At 36.8% G+C, this 18,508-nt stretch overlaps 1 protein-coding gene across 1 annotated transcript in view; it reads left to right on the top strand.

Annotated features, from left to right (window-relative positions):
• Positions 1 to 18,508, top strand: part of LOC306853522 (testican-1-like) — a 227,517-nt gene that overhangs the window by 177,359 nt on the left and 31,650 nt on the right. Inside the window, exons 5-6 of the mRNA XM_079391005.1 lie at positions 2,716 to 2,830; positions 12,321 to 12,453. Coding sequence (XP_079247131.1) covers positions 2,716 to 2,830; positions 12,321 to 12,453 — 248 coding nt within the window. The remainder of the gene's footprint in view (positions 1 to 2,715; positions 2,831 to 12,320; positions 12,454 to 18,508) is intronic.

Raw genomic sequence — 18,508 nt, forward strand, 5'->3', positions numbered from 1 at the left:
GTGAGGGCTGGGTAAAAAATATTGATATCTTGATTTTAATAGATTCTCATTTTTATGAAACAGCCTGTCTAGCCTGTTTTCAGTTAATGGACGGAACATTGAAGGGCACCTCCAATATATCGCAATAAGCATTGTGCTTTGGTAATTTTAATATGAAACAATTCTGTCCATTGTATTGCAGTATTTAAACAATAAATGCCGTTTTGGCACTGTTTAATGTGGAGTGACAGATCGCTGTAGCATCTCAGTTCAGCAGATGCACATGAACTGATCATCTCCTCCACATTAATACCAGTTTCAACGCAAAATAAACATGACTAAACATCCGAAGGCAAGTTAAAAGAAAGAGTACAACTTTATAATCCGCATCCTGTCTCGTGTAATCGCTCAATCAATGTTTCAGCCGCGCAAAGATGTGCAATGTCACGTAACGTCACATTTACCTCAGAAAAAAACATATTCGGTGACCATAAACTTATTAGTCAGATAAAAAAAAGAAACTGTAGTGGGGGGCAATTTGTTAAATATATGCACCATATAATACTATATTCATTATAATTTTTACTGTTCATCAGTGTTTAATTTTTTTTAATGACAGCCACCATTTAAATATTTATATTAAAAAAAACAAATTAATATTGTAACTTTTATTATAATTTAATTGAATGTAATTTAAGCAGTTGTATAGCCTAAAAATCTGTCAGTTTTAACCTACAATATTATAGTAATTTAGTACCAACTGACTATCATGTATATTTTACAGCATTAGTTAAGATCATTTTTTCCTTTAGAAAATTTGGCATGTGTACCTGATATATATCCAAAAATAATCCAAATTGAATCGAATTGGGGATCGAATCGAATCGCAAGCTTGTGAATGAGAATTGAATCGAATCGTAAAATTTGTGTCAAAAAACCCAGCACTAGTATTAGTGTTATGTTGATTTGTTGTATCGTGTTGTTTCTTTGTTGCATTTTCTGCATCAGTGTCCTGTTGTTTCGTTGTTTCTTTTTGTTGTTTCATTGTCTCGTTGTTTCATTGTCTCATTGTTTCATTGTCTCATTGTTTCATTGTCTTATTGTTTCATTACAGCAAAACTGTGATACAGTAATCAATCTGTTGTATCAATGTTCCATTATCATTTTTGTTGTGTCATTGTTCTGTTGATTCATTGTAATGTTTTGTTTCATTGTAGCATGATTTATTATGTCTTTGTTGCATTAATGTTGCTGTTGTTTCATTATATTGTTTTGTTTCACTGTATTATTGTTTCATTGTTTTGTTGTCAGTGTTTCACTGTATTATTGTTGTTTCTTTGTAGCAGTTTGCTGCGTCGTTCTGTCGTATCAATGTTCCATTATCGCTTTGTTGTGTCATTGTTATGTTGATTCATTTTAATGTTTCATTGTAGCATTATGTTGATTTGTTGTATCGTTTTGTTGTATTAGTTGCATCAATTTCATTGTATCATTTTGTTTCTCTGTATTATTGTTTCATTCTGTCATATTGTTTCATCGCTTTGTTTCGTTGTGCTATTGTTCCATTGTTTTATTGTTTCGTTTTGTTGTTTCATTCTATCATTTTGTTTCATTGTTTCATTATAGCAAAACAATTATACAACAATCAGTGTTCCACTGTTTACTTTTATTGCTTTTTTGTTGTTGCTTTTTTTTGACCAGTTTGACAACTGTAGCAATTTGTACTGTTTTGTTGTATTATTGTTTCATTGTATTGTTTTGCTGTATCATTGTTTCACTGTATCATACCCATTCATGTCATAATATTGTGTTTTTTTTGGATCAGTGCCTTCTTGTTTTATCATTGTAACATTTTTAGTGAAGGAAAGTGACAGGTTTAGCACAACATGAGGGGAAATAAAAGATGACAGATGTTTCATATTAATGAACGGTTCCTTTAAATAAGAGGTATTTATTTTGTTAACAGCAGTGATCAGAGCTGTAAATCGACCGTGTGTGTGTGTGTGTGTGTGTGTGTGTGTATTGAAGGCCAGTTGGCATGGCAGCGCTCCAGACGAACAGCAGGTTGGCATCAAACTTCCCCGATGAACACACACACAGACATGTGAAGGTCAGAGGGAGTGATGGAGAGTTTGACCTCTGTTAAACCCACCTGTGTGTTTCAGCTCACACACACACACTAAATGTTAGTTCTGTACGTCTTGAAACTGAATTTGCACTGTAATAGATGGCTGAGGAAAGGTGTTTGTTTAATGTTTCCTGATGGTGATGAATGTCTCACGAGTTCTCGTAATGATCTCCCACACGCGCTATTCCTCCTCATCCACCTACTTCCTGCTGGAGGAGCCGCATTAACTGCACGAGAGGAAGAGATGGCAGAGCGCGAGACAGTGTTTTTCCTCTTCCTCCATTTGTCAGGAAGTGTTTACACTGAGCTATTGCTCAAAGTCGGTGGTGTGTGTTTGTGTGTGTGAGATGATAAAGCGTTTGCCAGAAGGCTGCTGCATTGTTTGCCAGAGTAAAGCTCTCCTCTCCTCCATCAGATTCTCTCGCTTTCTTTCATGCCATCTGACTGAATCTGCTCTGTCTTTCTTTCCTGGAAAGGAAAAGCGAAACAAAAGAACATGAATATAGAAGATGAGAGATTGTGTTTGTGTTTGAGATAGACGTAAACACAGATCAGAGATCAGATGAGCTGGAGGCTCATAGTAAATGAAGTCTTTCTCTGTCTTTCAGGGCTGGACAGCACTAAAGACCCATGTATGACAGTTCACTGCCCTCCTCACAAAGTGTGTGTGAGCCACGACTTCCAGACGGCCATCTGCGCCAATCAAAAACCAGCACAGCCCAGGTAAGACGCCAGGAAGGAAGAATCAGCTAGAAAAAAAAAAGTTTGTCAAGGCAAATGCTGATTAGTTTACTGAGTGGTTGCTAAGGTGTTTTGAGTGGTTGCTAGGGCAGGGTTTTTCAATCTTTTAGATGCCACAGACGACCATATATGATCATTCACATGCAAAAGACTCCATTGCTAAAATGTGAAAGTCTGCCTTTTTAATGTAGAAAGACCTAATTTAAACTGTAAAAAAAGTATTATAAATATATTCAAAACATTATTTGGAAAATGCTTAGTTTTTAATATGTTACATTAGTACAAAAAGTTAGGTGTATTTGTTTATATTTAAATACATTTTAATTTATTCATTCATTAATTATTGTAATTGTTTACATTATTTTAATTTAATTATTTGTTTATGTTTTATTTTTTTATATATTCATCCTTATGCGTGGGACCCCATCCTAAAATTTAAAAGGCAGCCATATTTTAATGCATTATAAAAAAAAAATATCTTAACATGTAAAATGCTATTTGGAAAATATTTAGTTTCTAATATGTTCCCCTACTCACTCTAGTGCTGTAGTGTTAGTATTTTTTATGTAAATAAATGATTATAGTTTTTTTCATTTATTTTAATAAAATTATTATTATTATAAAATCTAATTTTATTTTACTTTATTTCATGCAAGGGACTCAGACAGCCATATATGTATTCATAAAGACCACATTTATACTGTAAAAAAGTTTTATAAATGTTTAAAATATTACTACAAATATTTAGTTTCAGTAGTATCACTGTATAACAGTGGTTTTCAAACCCTGGATCACGACCGAGACTTAAAATAATTGGTCGCCAGGATGATTTAAGGAAAACATATGTATGTAACCAAGTTCAAGACTCAGGAAAGAAACAACTAAATAAACATAAACAACAAAACGAAAGTAACCGGCAGCCGCCTCGGGTCAGAATCAAATGTGTATTTGTTTTTGCAGCGTTGTACATTGTAGTAAAATCAGAGACATATCTGTTGATTTCTATAATGCAATGGCCAATCAGAGGAGTTTTACTGAGTCAGAATCCACTCATCGCTCAGAACGCGAGTGTTCTTGTTCAGTCCAGAGTTCTGGAAGATCGCGACGCGAATCCTCTGATTATAATGAACAAGTGTAGAGGTGATGCAAATAAGTGATTAATTGTGCCGTGTTGACAGATTAATTGATTATAGCAATAAACTGATCGCAATAAACTGAAATGAGTGACAACTTTTTAAGAAAGCGCACTGTATAATATTCTATAGCGCACAGTGCTAGGTTTGGTTTTTCTTAGTGTTAGATTTTTTTTAATTTATTTAAATCATTTATTTATTAATTTAATATACATTTTATGAATGCATGCATTGTAAAATTATTCAAATAATATTTTATTTAAAATCAATCATTATATTTATTGAGTTTCTTCTTTTTTTATTTTTTTTTTCTCTGATTTTTTTCCCCCCAGACCCCAGTTTGAAAACCCCTGTGCTTGTATAATGCTGACCAGATTTTTGATGTGGTTAATGCATCTGTTACCGCCAGTGACCTAACTGGCCAAACCCTAAAACTTTGGAGGCTCTGATTGGTTGAACCTTCAGCAGTTATTCCATAACCATGATTACAAATAATTTCCAGGCACTAGATGAATGAGTGTGTGTCCTTGTGTTTAATCGGGCTCTGAGGTATCCCTGCTTCTCCAGACTCATATTAACATTCCGTCGCTGTCTATTGTGAGTCATCGTCATAGCGACAGTGGAGCGTTGATGGAATGTCATTCCGGACTCTTGACTCCGCCTCCCTCATGTCCGGACAAACAAATATTAATTGTTTAATGGCCATTTGAGCAGGTCCAAGAGTTTACCAAGCTAAATTACTACCGCCCCTTACATATGCTAACACAAAGCGCATGCTGGCACATCTGCCTGAGAAATAACAGCACGCTGATCCGATTAGAAAGCCAAGCACACTGCTAGCGGGTGATAATGCTGCATTGGTCAGGCTATCATTAATGACCAGCACATGAGGTGTAACTGCCGATTCCGATCATTAATTTACACCTTAAGACACTGCGGTACATAATGCATGAATGTATGAAGAGTGCTGCTAGATTAAGCACAACAAAAAAACACGTTAATAAATCAGAAGTAGATCCACATGGAATTTGCTAATTTTTTTTTTCACAGCTTTTGCACTAATTATTGGGGAAAATCTGGCAAATGGATCTACATATGCTGTGAAAAGGAGCTGATGTTGCTAGTATTAAAGCACATGTTCAATAAACAAGCACTTCACGTCTGAAACTTGTTCGATTTCTCTGGATGCAGTTTTTATGCGTGACTTGGCACTTTTCCAAAATTTAGTGCACTACTTAGGCAGAATCCTAACTGAAATGAACCCTCATAAGTGCCTGATTTGTAGCAGTATATGTAACACATGATGCTACTGTAGCTCCGGGTCAAACAAGGTATTATCCAGGAACAAAATAAGCATAATATTGTTGCTTACTTTTGGATACAGCTTTGGATCTGGAACTGTCTAGATAGGCAGCTCACTAGGTTATAGAATGGAAATTTCAGTTAAATTCAATTAAAGTGTAATTATGAAGAGACTCATACTGGTTGTATAAATACTCATTGCCTCAGTAAAGGCCATTGCACACTGAGTCTGAAATTTGTGCATGCGTTTTTCCGTTTTTTTTTCATATTCCCCATCCTGTCCTATCAAAATGGATGCTACGGATGCAAAAACGCAGAAAACCGAACCTGATCCCAATTTTTTTTTGACAGACGAAAGTTTCGGAGGCAGTGCGCAAACATGATTGGCACAACGTGAGGTTGTGTTTATTTTTTAACGTGCGAAAATTTTGGATGAAAATTTCGGAATCAGTGTGCAGAGACCTTAAGACTGATTTGGGACAAGATTCAATACAGCAGTGAAATTTCCAAATACATTTTTTTTCAGATTTAATTATTTTGTGCTCTCTCTCTCTCTCGTCATTTAATTTTTTCTGGATTTTTTTAATGGCAAAATTAAATTTTAGTAACCAAAAAACATATAATTAATATAATGGAACGAATATGATTTAACAACAATTTATTAAAAGTGTTTTTTTTATTTTTTATTAAGGCCCCATGTAATCATGTTTACATGGGGCCCATGTTTCCAATTTCTGTTTTATTTATTAAATTTTTCTATTTTATTAACCATTACTGATGATATTTAAAAGGTTAAATTCAACTGAAGTGTAATTATGAAGATTTATTCTCATGTATGCATAGACTGTATTTCCTTGGTAAGACTGATTTGAGAACAGATTCATCACAGCAGTGAAATTTCCTCAGTGCTGAGCTGATATTACAAATATACTTCAATATAATGCAATGAAGTGTGAATTACAGACTCATAATATAATGCACCGTAATGTGCTGTAATATAATCCATTAGACTGTATCCCGCTGCATTATCCAGTGGTTCAGCATATATAGATTGTAAAAACGATGGCTCAAGACGAGGACTTCATAGTGACCAGAGACAGATTCTGCTCATTCTCTCTCAGTAATGTCTGTGAATGTGGCTGACGGACTGCTTCAGAAGGACTGGCAGTGAGTTGAGCTCATTACGCAGCTGTGATTGGTCACCCGCAGCATTCGGCCTGCCAATATTTTGCTAAACTGTAGCTGCTAAATTGACCATTGTCCCCCTCAAATGATTTCCTAAAGAGCTGTGCGAGTTTCCAGTCGTGTTACTCCACGCTCTCTTTCCCCTCATGTAATAAAATAATTTCAACTCGAATAAATAATTCATATCTGCTTATTTATGTGGTAAGCACTCGTGTAATAAGTGAAGAAATGTGCAGTCATTAGCACAACATAAAGCCTTTCAAGGTTATCTAAGAAAACTCAGATTATATGTAATGAGCTCCTTCATATATGATAAATCAAATTTGTAATGGGTTAAAGATGACTATGATGATTTTTTGTTTTGTTTTTATTTTCCAACCCCTGTACATTAGAATGTGTCAAAAATGAATGTCTAATAGAATAAAAATAGAATGTGTCAGAGCAAAAAAATAATGACTATAATAAAATTAAACTATATAATCTTTAATATGATCACTTTTACTTTATTTATATATTTTAATAAGTACATCTAAGAATATGTTGTTTCATTTTTACGTAAACACAATGAGTGACTATGGAACATTATTTCATCCATATTTTGGCATTTTATTTTCAAAAGTTACTTGAAACATTAAAGTACAAATTTGACTTTGTTTTCTATGTGTATATAAAATCACTTTTTAAAAATTAATTTGATGCAAAGACCAAAATGGGAGACAAAAGTGATTATTTATGTATAATTTTTATTAGATTTGAAAATTTTTACGAATACCCTTATTCATCAAGGCTGCATTAAATAGCTGCATTAAATTAATAAAAAGTGACAATAAAGACATTTATAAGGTTACAAAAGATTTCTGTTTCAAATAAATGCTGTTCTTTTGGACTTTCCATTTGACAAAGAATCCTGAAAATAAAATGTATCACAGTTTCCACAAAAATATATTTATGTGTGATGATTATGTGAATGATTTCTGAATGTGACACTGACAACTGGAGTAATGATGCTGAAAATTCAGCTTTGCATCAAAGGAAGAAATTACATTTTACAATATAGTCACATAGAAAACAGTTACTTTAAATTCTAATAATATTTCACAGTATTGCTGTTTTTGCTATATTTCAGATCAAATATATGCAGCCTTGATAAGCATAAGAGTCTACTTTCAAAAAGAGGCACAAACATACAGCCGTTTATCAAATCTCTGATATTGTCACTGATCTGTTAAAGCACTTCTGTTGGCCATGAGATACAGACAGAGATCATGTTTGTTTATCACCATCAGATGATCACACTTCACGCTTTCTATGAGATATTGACATTTTGAGTGTGAGCAGAAGTGACATTACACACATCTTTTGTCACTTTCTTATCTCCAGTGTGTGTATGTGTGTGATATCTGATCAGCCGGTGTTGTGCAAGATTTCATCTCCTTGTAAAAATCCCTTACGGATTCAAGTATTAAGTGATTGTAATGTCGCTCACATCTAGACTGGGCCGTTGGCACAAAGCTGCAGGTAATCAGAACTAACGTAGTACGCTAATTGATGAGCTTCTAACTGTAGGGAATACAGGACGGCTGGTTAGTTTTGCAGGGTAATCAGATCAGTTATCATACTACACAAGATAAAGCTTTAATTTGGCCACTTATTGAATCATATGATGTTTCAAATATAATTTATAAGATATGCAATTGCTGTATTTTTATAATATACATTACATAAATCATAGTCTTACTCAGTCAGGTGCTAAATAACAAGTTTAACATCCAGAAACTTCAGTTTTACTGAGAAGTACATTCTACTATGCACTAGCAGTGACGCCTGCAGGTGTATGGCTGTACGCACTGTGCATACCATGAGCGCTCAGACTGACCTGAGATTTGCCTCACAAACATTTCAGCAGTTAGTAGCTATATGTGTCCCGTATCCCTGCCGACTGAACCAACCATGCCATTCATTTAAATTAATTTATCAGTCTTTTGCATGCCAAAGTCAATTTCTGCATATACATATTATGCCAAATAGAAACAGAAAATCATGCTATATGCACCTTTATCATGAGATCGGTTTAGCCTACAACAGTTAATTAGGCTATTTTACAAATAGGAATACAACGAATTCATAACAATGTTTTACATTCAAGCTAGGCTACCTGTAAAATTTATAATGAAAAGTTCTTTAAAAGCATCTGGAATGCAATAAAGTAATTTTTAAAAGATTTAAAAAAAAATAATAGGCTAAATAATTCACATATCAGAAAATGCATTGCAGCAAATCTTTTAAATTTTAAGGTATTCAGAACAGTAACATAAAAATCTGAAAATATAAGCAGCTATACAATTATAGGAGAAAGTTTTACATTTAGCCTATGCCATTATAATTTGTGTTTTATTTTTAAATTATATAGAATTATAAAACAAACTGCTAATTATAATCGGGCCTGTTTTAGGCATTTCCTTATTTTTAGATTTTAGACATCCATCAATTATGGTTATGAAAAAATGACTCGCCATCTCCTCATTGGACATGCCTTTAGAGAGAAATGCATCTTTACGAATTACTTAATGAAAGAGTTTCTATTTTCGATTTGAATGATTTTGTTTTAAAGTAGTATTTTAAAGCTTTCTATAGATATATAATAAGTTAAAGTTCGAGTTCAAGTTGAGCTTTATTGTCATTCCGCTACATGTGGGGACATACAATGGAACGAAATGTCGTGCCTCGCAGGACCACGGTGCTACATAAATACAGACGTACAACAATGAAGTAAAAAACACTATAAACCTATACACAACTAACCTACTGACAGATTTAACTATAAGTATACTATATATAAATATTTACCCTATACAAACTAAAAAAATAAAAGATAAAAAATACAAACTATACGAATGCTTCACATAAATACTGTACATGTGCAAAGAGAAACATTTTGAGTCAAGCAGCTGGTTGGGGAACAGTGCAGGATGATTTGTAGTGAATGAGATTGTAAACATACATATATTGCTGAGTCTTTTGTGGGATTGTGTACACGCAGTAGTGTGTGTAAAGTGTCTAGTGCACATAGAGGAGAGTGTGTTACTACAGGTAGTTTGTACATGCCCACTCACCTGTGTGTAGCACACTGTACATGTGCAAAGTTCCATACGTTTTTTTCTTTGGTGTGGTAAGGTTTGGGGTGGGGGGGTGGTCCATGTTTCAGGAGGTAGGGGTTTGCATGGGGTTTCAGAGGGGGGCGGGGTGGTTTGAGTTCAGGGCTCTCACAGCCTGGGGGAAAAAGCTGTTGAGCAGTCTGGTGGAGCAGGCTCTGATGCTCCGGTACTGTCTTCCTGATGGTAGGAGCTGGAAGAGACTGTGGGAGGGATGGGTGGAGTCCTTCACGATGCTGTTGGTTTTGCTGGATTATCGTGTAAGGAAAATATCCAGGATGGAGGGGAGAGGGGCACCGATGATCTTTGCAGCTGTGTTCACTGTCTTCTGGAGTGTCTTGCGGTCAGCAGCACTGCAGTTCCCTTACCAGACAGTGATGCAGCTGGTCAGCACACTCTCAATGGTGCCTCTGTAGAATGTGGTGAGGATGGGTTGAGGGAGACTTGCTCTTTTTAGCCGGCGGAGAAAGTGTAGGCGCTCTTGTGCCTTTTTGGAGAGTGACATGGTGTTGGTGGTCCAGGTGAGATCCTCTGTGATGTGCACCCCCAGGAATTTAGTGCTGCTGACTCTCTCCACAGTCGAACTGTCGATGGTCAGTGGGGGGTGGTCAACGGAGTTTCTTCTGAAGTCCATCACAACCTCCTTTGTCTTCTCCACATTGAGGGACAGATTGTTAGTGCCACACCATTCAGCCAGCTGTGCCACTTCCTCTCTGTAGTGCGTTTCATCGTTGTTGCTGATGAGACCTACCACTGTTGTGTCATCAGCAAACTTGATGATGTGGTTGGAGCTGAACTTGGCAGTGCAGTCGTGGGTCAGCAGTGTGAAGAGCAGCGGGCTGAGCACAAAGCCTTGTGGGGCACCTGTGCTCAGTGTGGTAGTGCTCGAGGTGTTGTGGCTGACAAGGACTGACTGAGGTCTTCCGGTTAGAAAGTCCAGGATCCAATTACACAGGGAATTGTTAAGGCTCAGCAGGTTTAGTTTATTTATGAACTGTTGTGGGATTATTGTGTTGAATGCCGAGCTGAAGTCAATGAACAGCATTGTAACATAGGAGTCTTTATTTTCTAGGTGGGTAAGAGCCAGGTGGAGGGTGGAGGAAATTGCATCGTCCGTAGAGCGGTTTGGACAGTATGCAAACTGGAGCGGGTCGAGTGTGTTGGGGAGGCTGGTTTTGATGTTGTGCATGACTAACCTCTTAGACTAAGCACTTCATCATGATTGGAGTCAGTGCTATGGGACGGTAGTCATTTAGACAGGACACAGGTGATTTCTTTGGTACCGGTATGATTGTTGTGGATTTGAGACATGTGGGGACGACTGCCTGGGTCAGCGAGGTGTTGAAGATATCTGTAAGCACATCTGTCAGCTGTGCAGCACAGTCTCTCAGAACACGGGCAGGTATGTTGTCAGGACCCACAGCCTTGCGTGGGTTAATCCTAGATAGGGTCTTCCTTACGTCGGCTGGAGACAGACAGAGCGCCCGGTCGTTGGGAGGTGTGGGCAGTTTTTGTGCAGGTGTGTCATTCTGCATTTCAAACCGTGAATAAAAGTGGTTGAGTGCATCGGGGAGGGATATGTCCTCATCACAGGCCTGTGGCGGGGGCTTGTAGTCAGTGATGGTCTGAATGGCTTGCCACAGGCTCCATGTGTCTCTGCTGTCTGTGAAGTGATTGTTGATTTTTTGAGCATATGACCGTTTTGCATTTTTAATGCCACAGGACAGATTGGCTCTTGCTGTTTTGAGGGCTGCTTTATCTCCTGATCTGAATGCTTCATCTCTGGTCTTTAGCAGCCCACGAACCTCTGCTGTCATCCATGGCTTCTGGTTTGCACGTTTGGTGATGGTCTTGGTGACTGTCACATCATCAGTGCACTTTTTGATGTAAGCAGTCACAGTTTCAGTGTACTCATGCAGGTCTGTGTGGTTGTTGTAGGTGGCTGCCTCTTTAAACATGTTCCAGTCTGTGCACTGAAAGCAGTCCTGTAGTGTTGAGGTAGTATTGTCTGGCCATACTGTGATCTGCTTTTGAACCGGTTTGGCGAGTTTGAGAAGTGGTCTGTATGCTGGGATTAACATAACAGTGATGTGGTCCGAATGCCCAAGGTGGGGGCGGGGTACAGCCTTGTAAGAGTTCTTTACTGTTATGTAAACAAAGTCCAGTGTGTTGTTTCCCCTTGTTGCAAAGTTCACATGTTGGTTTTATGCCTATTTGAGGCCCGTGCAGGGCTCTAATCCACTTCATCCCATGCTGTTTTGTTTTCTGTTGTTTTCATCTGTGAGCATGCTCTTGATAGATGTATTTTACATTTTTGTTGAGTTTAAAACGTGTGAAGTCTCACTGATAATTTGGTCCTCCCAAAAAAGGGGAGAAACCCTCGAAAGAAATCCTGCAGGCGCCCCTTTACACTAGTAATATATTTCTCATTCAGAACTTGCTGATTTCATGTTCATTGCTGTCTTTTTGCATTTTAATATTCACAGACACTAGTCCATATCATGATTTGATAAATTTTTTTTTTTATTCACGGAAATTTGCCATATTCCGTGACATTTAGTCTATGCCTGGATTCCACGAAGCCATCCATGTTTTCCACATTACAGAAATCATAGGGCCCAACAAAAGCAAAGAAAAAAAAGAAAAGAAAAACCTATATTTCTGACATTCCCCACTAATTTTCTCTCATTCTTTTTGTAGCATTAAACCCAGGAAAGGAAATCCCCCACATAAGCGTTGGATGGGAGCTGTGAATCATGGGAAATGTAAGCCATGTCCTGTCGTTCACTCCAGCTTGGTGTGCGGCTCTGACGGACACACATACTCCTCAAAGGTGAGATATTCATCACTGTTTAAATTGAGTTGAATGAGCTGATCCCATGACTTACCAATAAGAACTTAGGTTAGTTTAGTTTAAATGTAGTTTAGTTGGTTTAGTGATTTATAAAGTACATTTAAAAATAAAAGATGTTGAAACCAAAGTGCTGTACAGGAAATATAAAGCAGAATTAAAACAAAATTAAAGACTAGACAATATTAAAAACACAACCAGATGGACAAATGAAAAATGTACACCCTCAAGAAGAACTAAAACACAAATAATACAAATTGGTAGTGCTGTCAATCGATTAAAAAAATTAACTAATTAATCACAATTTTTTCCTGAAATTAATCGCGATTAATCCCACCTAACATTAAACTTTTTAAATCTACTTTTATATTGCAATACTTTCACATTTAATCTTCAAATTAATGTAGAAACAACATAAAGACGGTATATTTTTAATATTTGATTAATGGCATCTTTTTAATGAATGAAGGCCAGTATCACTGACACCAATATTGATGTCTCTATAAAATAATATTTTTTCCCCTAATATTTAACCATTGACTATTGCCATTCAACATTACAGTATAATTGAAAGCCATCAATTTTAATATTTATTAGACTTTAATAAAAATAACTTCTAATTTAAGTGAACTTTAAACAATTTTCTCGTAAACAGTATAACCAATGTCATATTTAGCTACCTATGCCCTTCAGCAAGTAGGAAATATGCAGAAATTGAATAAAGTTATCAAACACTAAATTCTAAATTAAATACAGAGGAGTCCTTAAAGCTATAAAGTTATTGATTTCCTTTTTTTTTTTTTTGTTCTTAGATGAACAGACATCACAGCAGCTGGGTTAATAGGTTATTTTGGCTGCTTTTTCTTTAAGAGCTGCCGAGGCGGATCTGACACGCATCGTGTTTTCTCTCAACTCACTTTGAACTCCTTCCCAACTCACTGGGGAAGTCGTGGCCTAATGGTTAGAGAGTCGGACTCGTAATCGAAAGGTTGCGAGTTCGAGCCCCCGGCCGGCAGGGATTGTAGGTGGGGGGAGGGAATGTCCAGCGCTCTCTCCACCCTCAATACCACGACTGAGGTGCCCTTGAGCAAGGCACCGAACCCCCAATTGCTCCCCGGGCGCTGCAGCATGGCTGCCCACTGCTCCGGGTGTGTGTTCACGGTGTGTGTGTGTGTGTGTGTGCATTTGTTCACTACTCACTGCTGTGTGTGTGCACTTGGATGGGTTAAACGCAGAGCACCAATTTCGAGTATGGGTCACCATACTTGACAATACGTCACGACTTTACTTTACTTTACTTTACATTTTCTGACCCACTTCAGGTCTTAAAGTCTCTATTAATGATCTGACGAGTGTGTTAGATGAGTGAGAAAGTGCAGGACAATTTTGAAAACCATTTCAGAGACATGTTCTTAAATGTGACTCATATATTTCACGCAAGCACAGTTTTAAGGCAGTTTTAATCACCTTCATGACTTAACTGACCACGACATTGCATGCACATCGTTTCTTTCGCGCTTTGATATGAAATGATAAAGGCTACCGCGTGCGGCAGCGCCTTTGTTCAGTACAGTACAGTTTCCGCGCTCCTTTGACTCACGCCTGACGCTGAAGTGAAGTTGAAGCACGCGTCTGAAACATCTCCTATTTGAAATGCTCGTAAAGACGTTCTGTGACTAAATTAACAAGAAAAAAGAGACAGAGGCAGCAGTTGTGAGTGGGGTGGCCAACACTAGCCCCGCCCCTGTGTTAACGCCGTTAAATATTTTTAACGCGTTAAACTGAAAAAATTAATCACCAGCGTTAACGCGCTAATTTTGACAGCACTACAAATTGGTCTTTAAATAGGATGTGAACATAGAAATATGCAGCCACCAAGAAAGCCTGGTCACCTTTAGCTTTAAAACGAAAAAATGAGGAACTGAGAGTAGTACTTGGCTAGATCAGGGATTTAGCACCAACCCTGATCAAACTCACCTACCTGTGATTTTCCAGTAATCCTAAAGACATTGATTAGCATTCTCAGATGTGTTTGATTAGGTTTAGAGTTAAACTCTGCAGGAAAGTGAATCTCGTTAGCCAGATTTGAGGATCCCTGGACAAGATGATCAAAGGAGTCTTGAAGCAGTATATGGGGTGAGAAAGATCACAAATATACTGAGGTTCAAGTCTATGCAAAGCTTTAAAAACAAAGAGCAACTTTCAAAAATAAATTGCTTTACATGACAGTGCTAATCATGACAGCGCTTTTTAAAACTCAAGATGGGATCAAAAATAACACAGTCACGTACATTAGAGGAGAGGGGACCAAGGTGATTGACAGTGTCAGAGGTCAGAACCGATGGGCCAAAGATGATTATTTTTTTAATTGTTTAGCTGCAAAAAATTCACATCCATCCAAAAATTTATGTCATGCAGATAGTCAAACAAGCTGTTATCTTTAACAGGAAGATAAAGCAAAGTGTCGTCGGCATATAAATTATAGGACAAGTTGTGCCTCTGAATAATATGACCTAGAGGAAGCATATATAATGCAAAAAGAAGAGGGCCTAAAATGGAACTCTGTGGAACACCATAAGAGATTTGAGCACAAGATGAGAAACATTCCTCTACATTAACAGAAAAAGTTCTCTCCTTGAGGCAAGAGGTAAACCACTCAAGCACAGACCCCTGAAACCCAGCTACATGATTGAGTTTTTGTAAAAGGAAATCATGATCTACTGTGTCAAATGCTGCACTTACATCAAGCAGGATTAAAATACATCTACAAAATACATTTAAATTTTTTTGTGCATCCCTTTTTTAAGGCAATCATTATTTCAAGATTATTAGTTCGAGCTTTGAAATTGACTTAATCCAAGTCTACTAAAATGGCACATTTGCTTTATATGATGAACAGATTTAAATATACGTTTTTATTTAAATACATATAAATTCTGATCAGTTACCATTACAAAAATCTCGCTCTTAAACATTTGCTCATTCTGTGTATTTGTGTCTTTAAAATAGGGTAACTTTGTTGCAAAAGCTTACAAGGAAGCACAAGGAAGCTTAATTTCAAACTGAATTGAATTGACAAAAAACACAAGTACACAGGCGGTAATAAAATTATAAAACATATTACCTCAATTCAGTTGAGGTATTCGAAATATGACAACACTGAATTTTTATAAGCAGTGATTTAAGAGCCATATGTTAGGCCTATTTATTTAGATAAATGGAACATCAGATGGCTTTGACCTGTAATGTCTGTATGTAGTGATGCAGTTAGGCAGACTAGGATATTTATATGTACAAGATAAATCAGACAAATATCCCATTCCAAAACATTTCTAACATAAACTTACATGGTAAAGAAATTAAAGTTCCATTTTTGATTGTGGAATAACTTTCTGGTGCATTTTGCTTACAGCTAATAAAATTTCCATCAGTTAGGTGTGGAACTATTCTGAATGGTTGATAACTTTTGACAAAGTTTAATCCAGTAGCAAAGAAAACTCATTTCTACTTTAAAAGCACGGTGAGATCGTGATTGCACACAGTCTGCACACTTATTATTGGAGTGAGAGGACAGGCAGTTAATTTGTATAAGTTAGGCCTATTTGAAAGCTCGCATCCAGTTTTCTTCGATTACATGACTGTGTTCTCATGTTACAATAAAGCGCTCGCCACATTTGCGCAGGAATGATTAAAATTATGCGGAATACCTGCAATCCTGTGCGGACATTCAGACTCTGTAATTGACAGGAAGCGGATGCGTGTCAAACGTCAAACTCACTGTCGGAGAGGAGAGAGCGTTGATGCAGCATACATCGGTGTATATAGACCTACGGTAGCTCCCTCACTGTCCGATCAGCTCTTCAAAACCTGCTGCAGCGGCGGCTTTTCCCGGTTCAGATATCAGGGCTTTTATTGGTCCGTTTACGATTGGATGTCTTTATTGGCTACTGAAGTGCCGTCAAAGGTTTGAATGTCAATTCAAATTGTAGGCGTAATCAGTAACTAACTATGATTTAAAAGTAACGAAGTAGATTATTTTGCTTAATTTGTACTTAAGTACAAGTAAAAGTACAGCTTTAAAAATATACTCAAAAAAGTACAAGTACCTGAAAAAACTACTTAATTACAGTAATGTGAGTAGTTGTAATTCGTTACCTCCACCACTGATGAAATCTGAGAGTAGACAACTTTTTCCAAGACATTTGAAATGAAAGATTTCCATGCTTATTCATAAGATACTGATCAAGATGATGCTCTTTCAACAGAGACTGTAGTATAGCATGTTTAAAGTGTCTGGAACCCTCCCATTGACCAGAGAACTATTAATAATATTAGTCATGATTGGACTCAACTGTAAAAGCCTCTTTAAAAATGTGTGAAGGCAGAATATCAGAAGGGCAGGAAAAGGGTTTCATTATTGAAACAATATCACGATAACTAATTGTGACTCATTTTCATGTTTGATTACATGTAAAGTGTGTTTGTGTTGAGGTTCAGGTGAGATACGATGCAATCTGATCAGAGGAATTTAACCTGAACACTATCAGGTGCAGGATCATTGTGTCCCAACGAGGAGAGAGTCACCTTTAAATTCCAATATCAGCGCACAGCTCTCTCTCTCTGCTGGTGTAAATGATGCAGTGTTTGGTGATGGATGGTTAGGTGGATGAACTGTGTCCGCTGTTGATATTGGATTCTTGAGTCCTGCGCAATCCCCCCCCTCCGGCTCGAGAACAGAGAGGAAAATCTGAACCTCCAGCAAAACCTGTGCCTCCCATCTGTGACCGCACCACTTTAACCCCACCCACACCATTTCCTTCCCTTCAGCTAGAATGAAATCAGATGTGAGAGATGGAGTGAGAGAGAGACTTGGTCTAAACAGATAGAGCAGAGAAATGAACAGCGCCTGGACAGGGTAGATATGTGAATGGCTGTTCTGATATTTTCAGCTGTAGAATCAGTAACACTATATTTAGAATGAATATCATAAACATAAACATCCATGGTCTAATTATGTTCAGACAAATGATGGTAATTTTCATATCTTTATGCACCATTAAAACAAACTGAAACTCGACCTAAATGAATAATCAGCATAACTAAAAATAAAATAAAATACCAAAATTAAAGCTTCATCCACCATTAAACTAACTAGACTGAAACAGAAATATATATACATATGATACATATTTGTTTTGTAATGTATTTCTTTTATTAAACTACTGTACATCTGGATGGGTGGATGAATAAATGTACAGTCAGTAGCACTATATAGAGAAAAATTTTTTACAAACAGAACCATTCCCTGACAGAGTATTTTCAGACAAATTACAGTCAATTTCATAAGATAAAATCAAAATCAAAGCTTTATGCACTATTAAAACTAAAACTACCAGCATACAAAACAAACATTTATAATTACCCCGATACATACTTGTTTTATACTGTATTTATTTACTATCTGGTTTTCTAGTATATTATTTACTATCTGGATGGATGAAGTCACATTCAGGTCACATTATGAAAATAAAATGGGTTGTAAAAGCTGTTTCATGTTGTTTGCATGCATTATAAAATGGAGAATGTCAGAAAACATTGAACTCTAGGGTTTTCCTTGACAGATGTGATTCACTTCTTTCTCTGAATGCATTTGTGTTGATCTGAAGCACTGAACAGACTCTTTACTGAACAAAAGCTCTTTCAGTGGTAAAATAAGAGGCAAGTCTGAAACTGGCGGATTATTGTTCATTGATATGCACACAAACAGTGTTTGAATGCTGTGTGTTGTTCAGGTGAGTCTATTGTTGAGATTTTAAAGGTTATTGGAAGGTGGATTATTGTGCTGTTTTTATCAGCTGTTTAGACTCTTATTCACTGCAGAATGAAGACAAATCTACATTTTGGATTATCTGAGAGTGAGGACATTTCTAAATTTTGGGTGAACTATTCCTTTAATAAGTGGTGACAAACTCATTCTATTCCGTAAGCTCACATTTTCAACATTCTGATGTCTCGATATTAATCAACAGGACTGTCT

Source organism: Barbus barbus (assembly GCF_936440315.1).
Source record: "Barbus barbus genome assembly, chromosome: 33".
Classification (NCBI taxonomy): domain Eukaryota; kingdom Metazoa; phylum Chordata; class Actinopteri; order Cypriniformes; family Cyprinidae; genus Barbus; species Barbus barbus.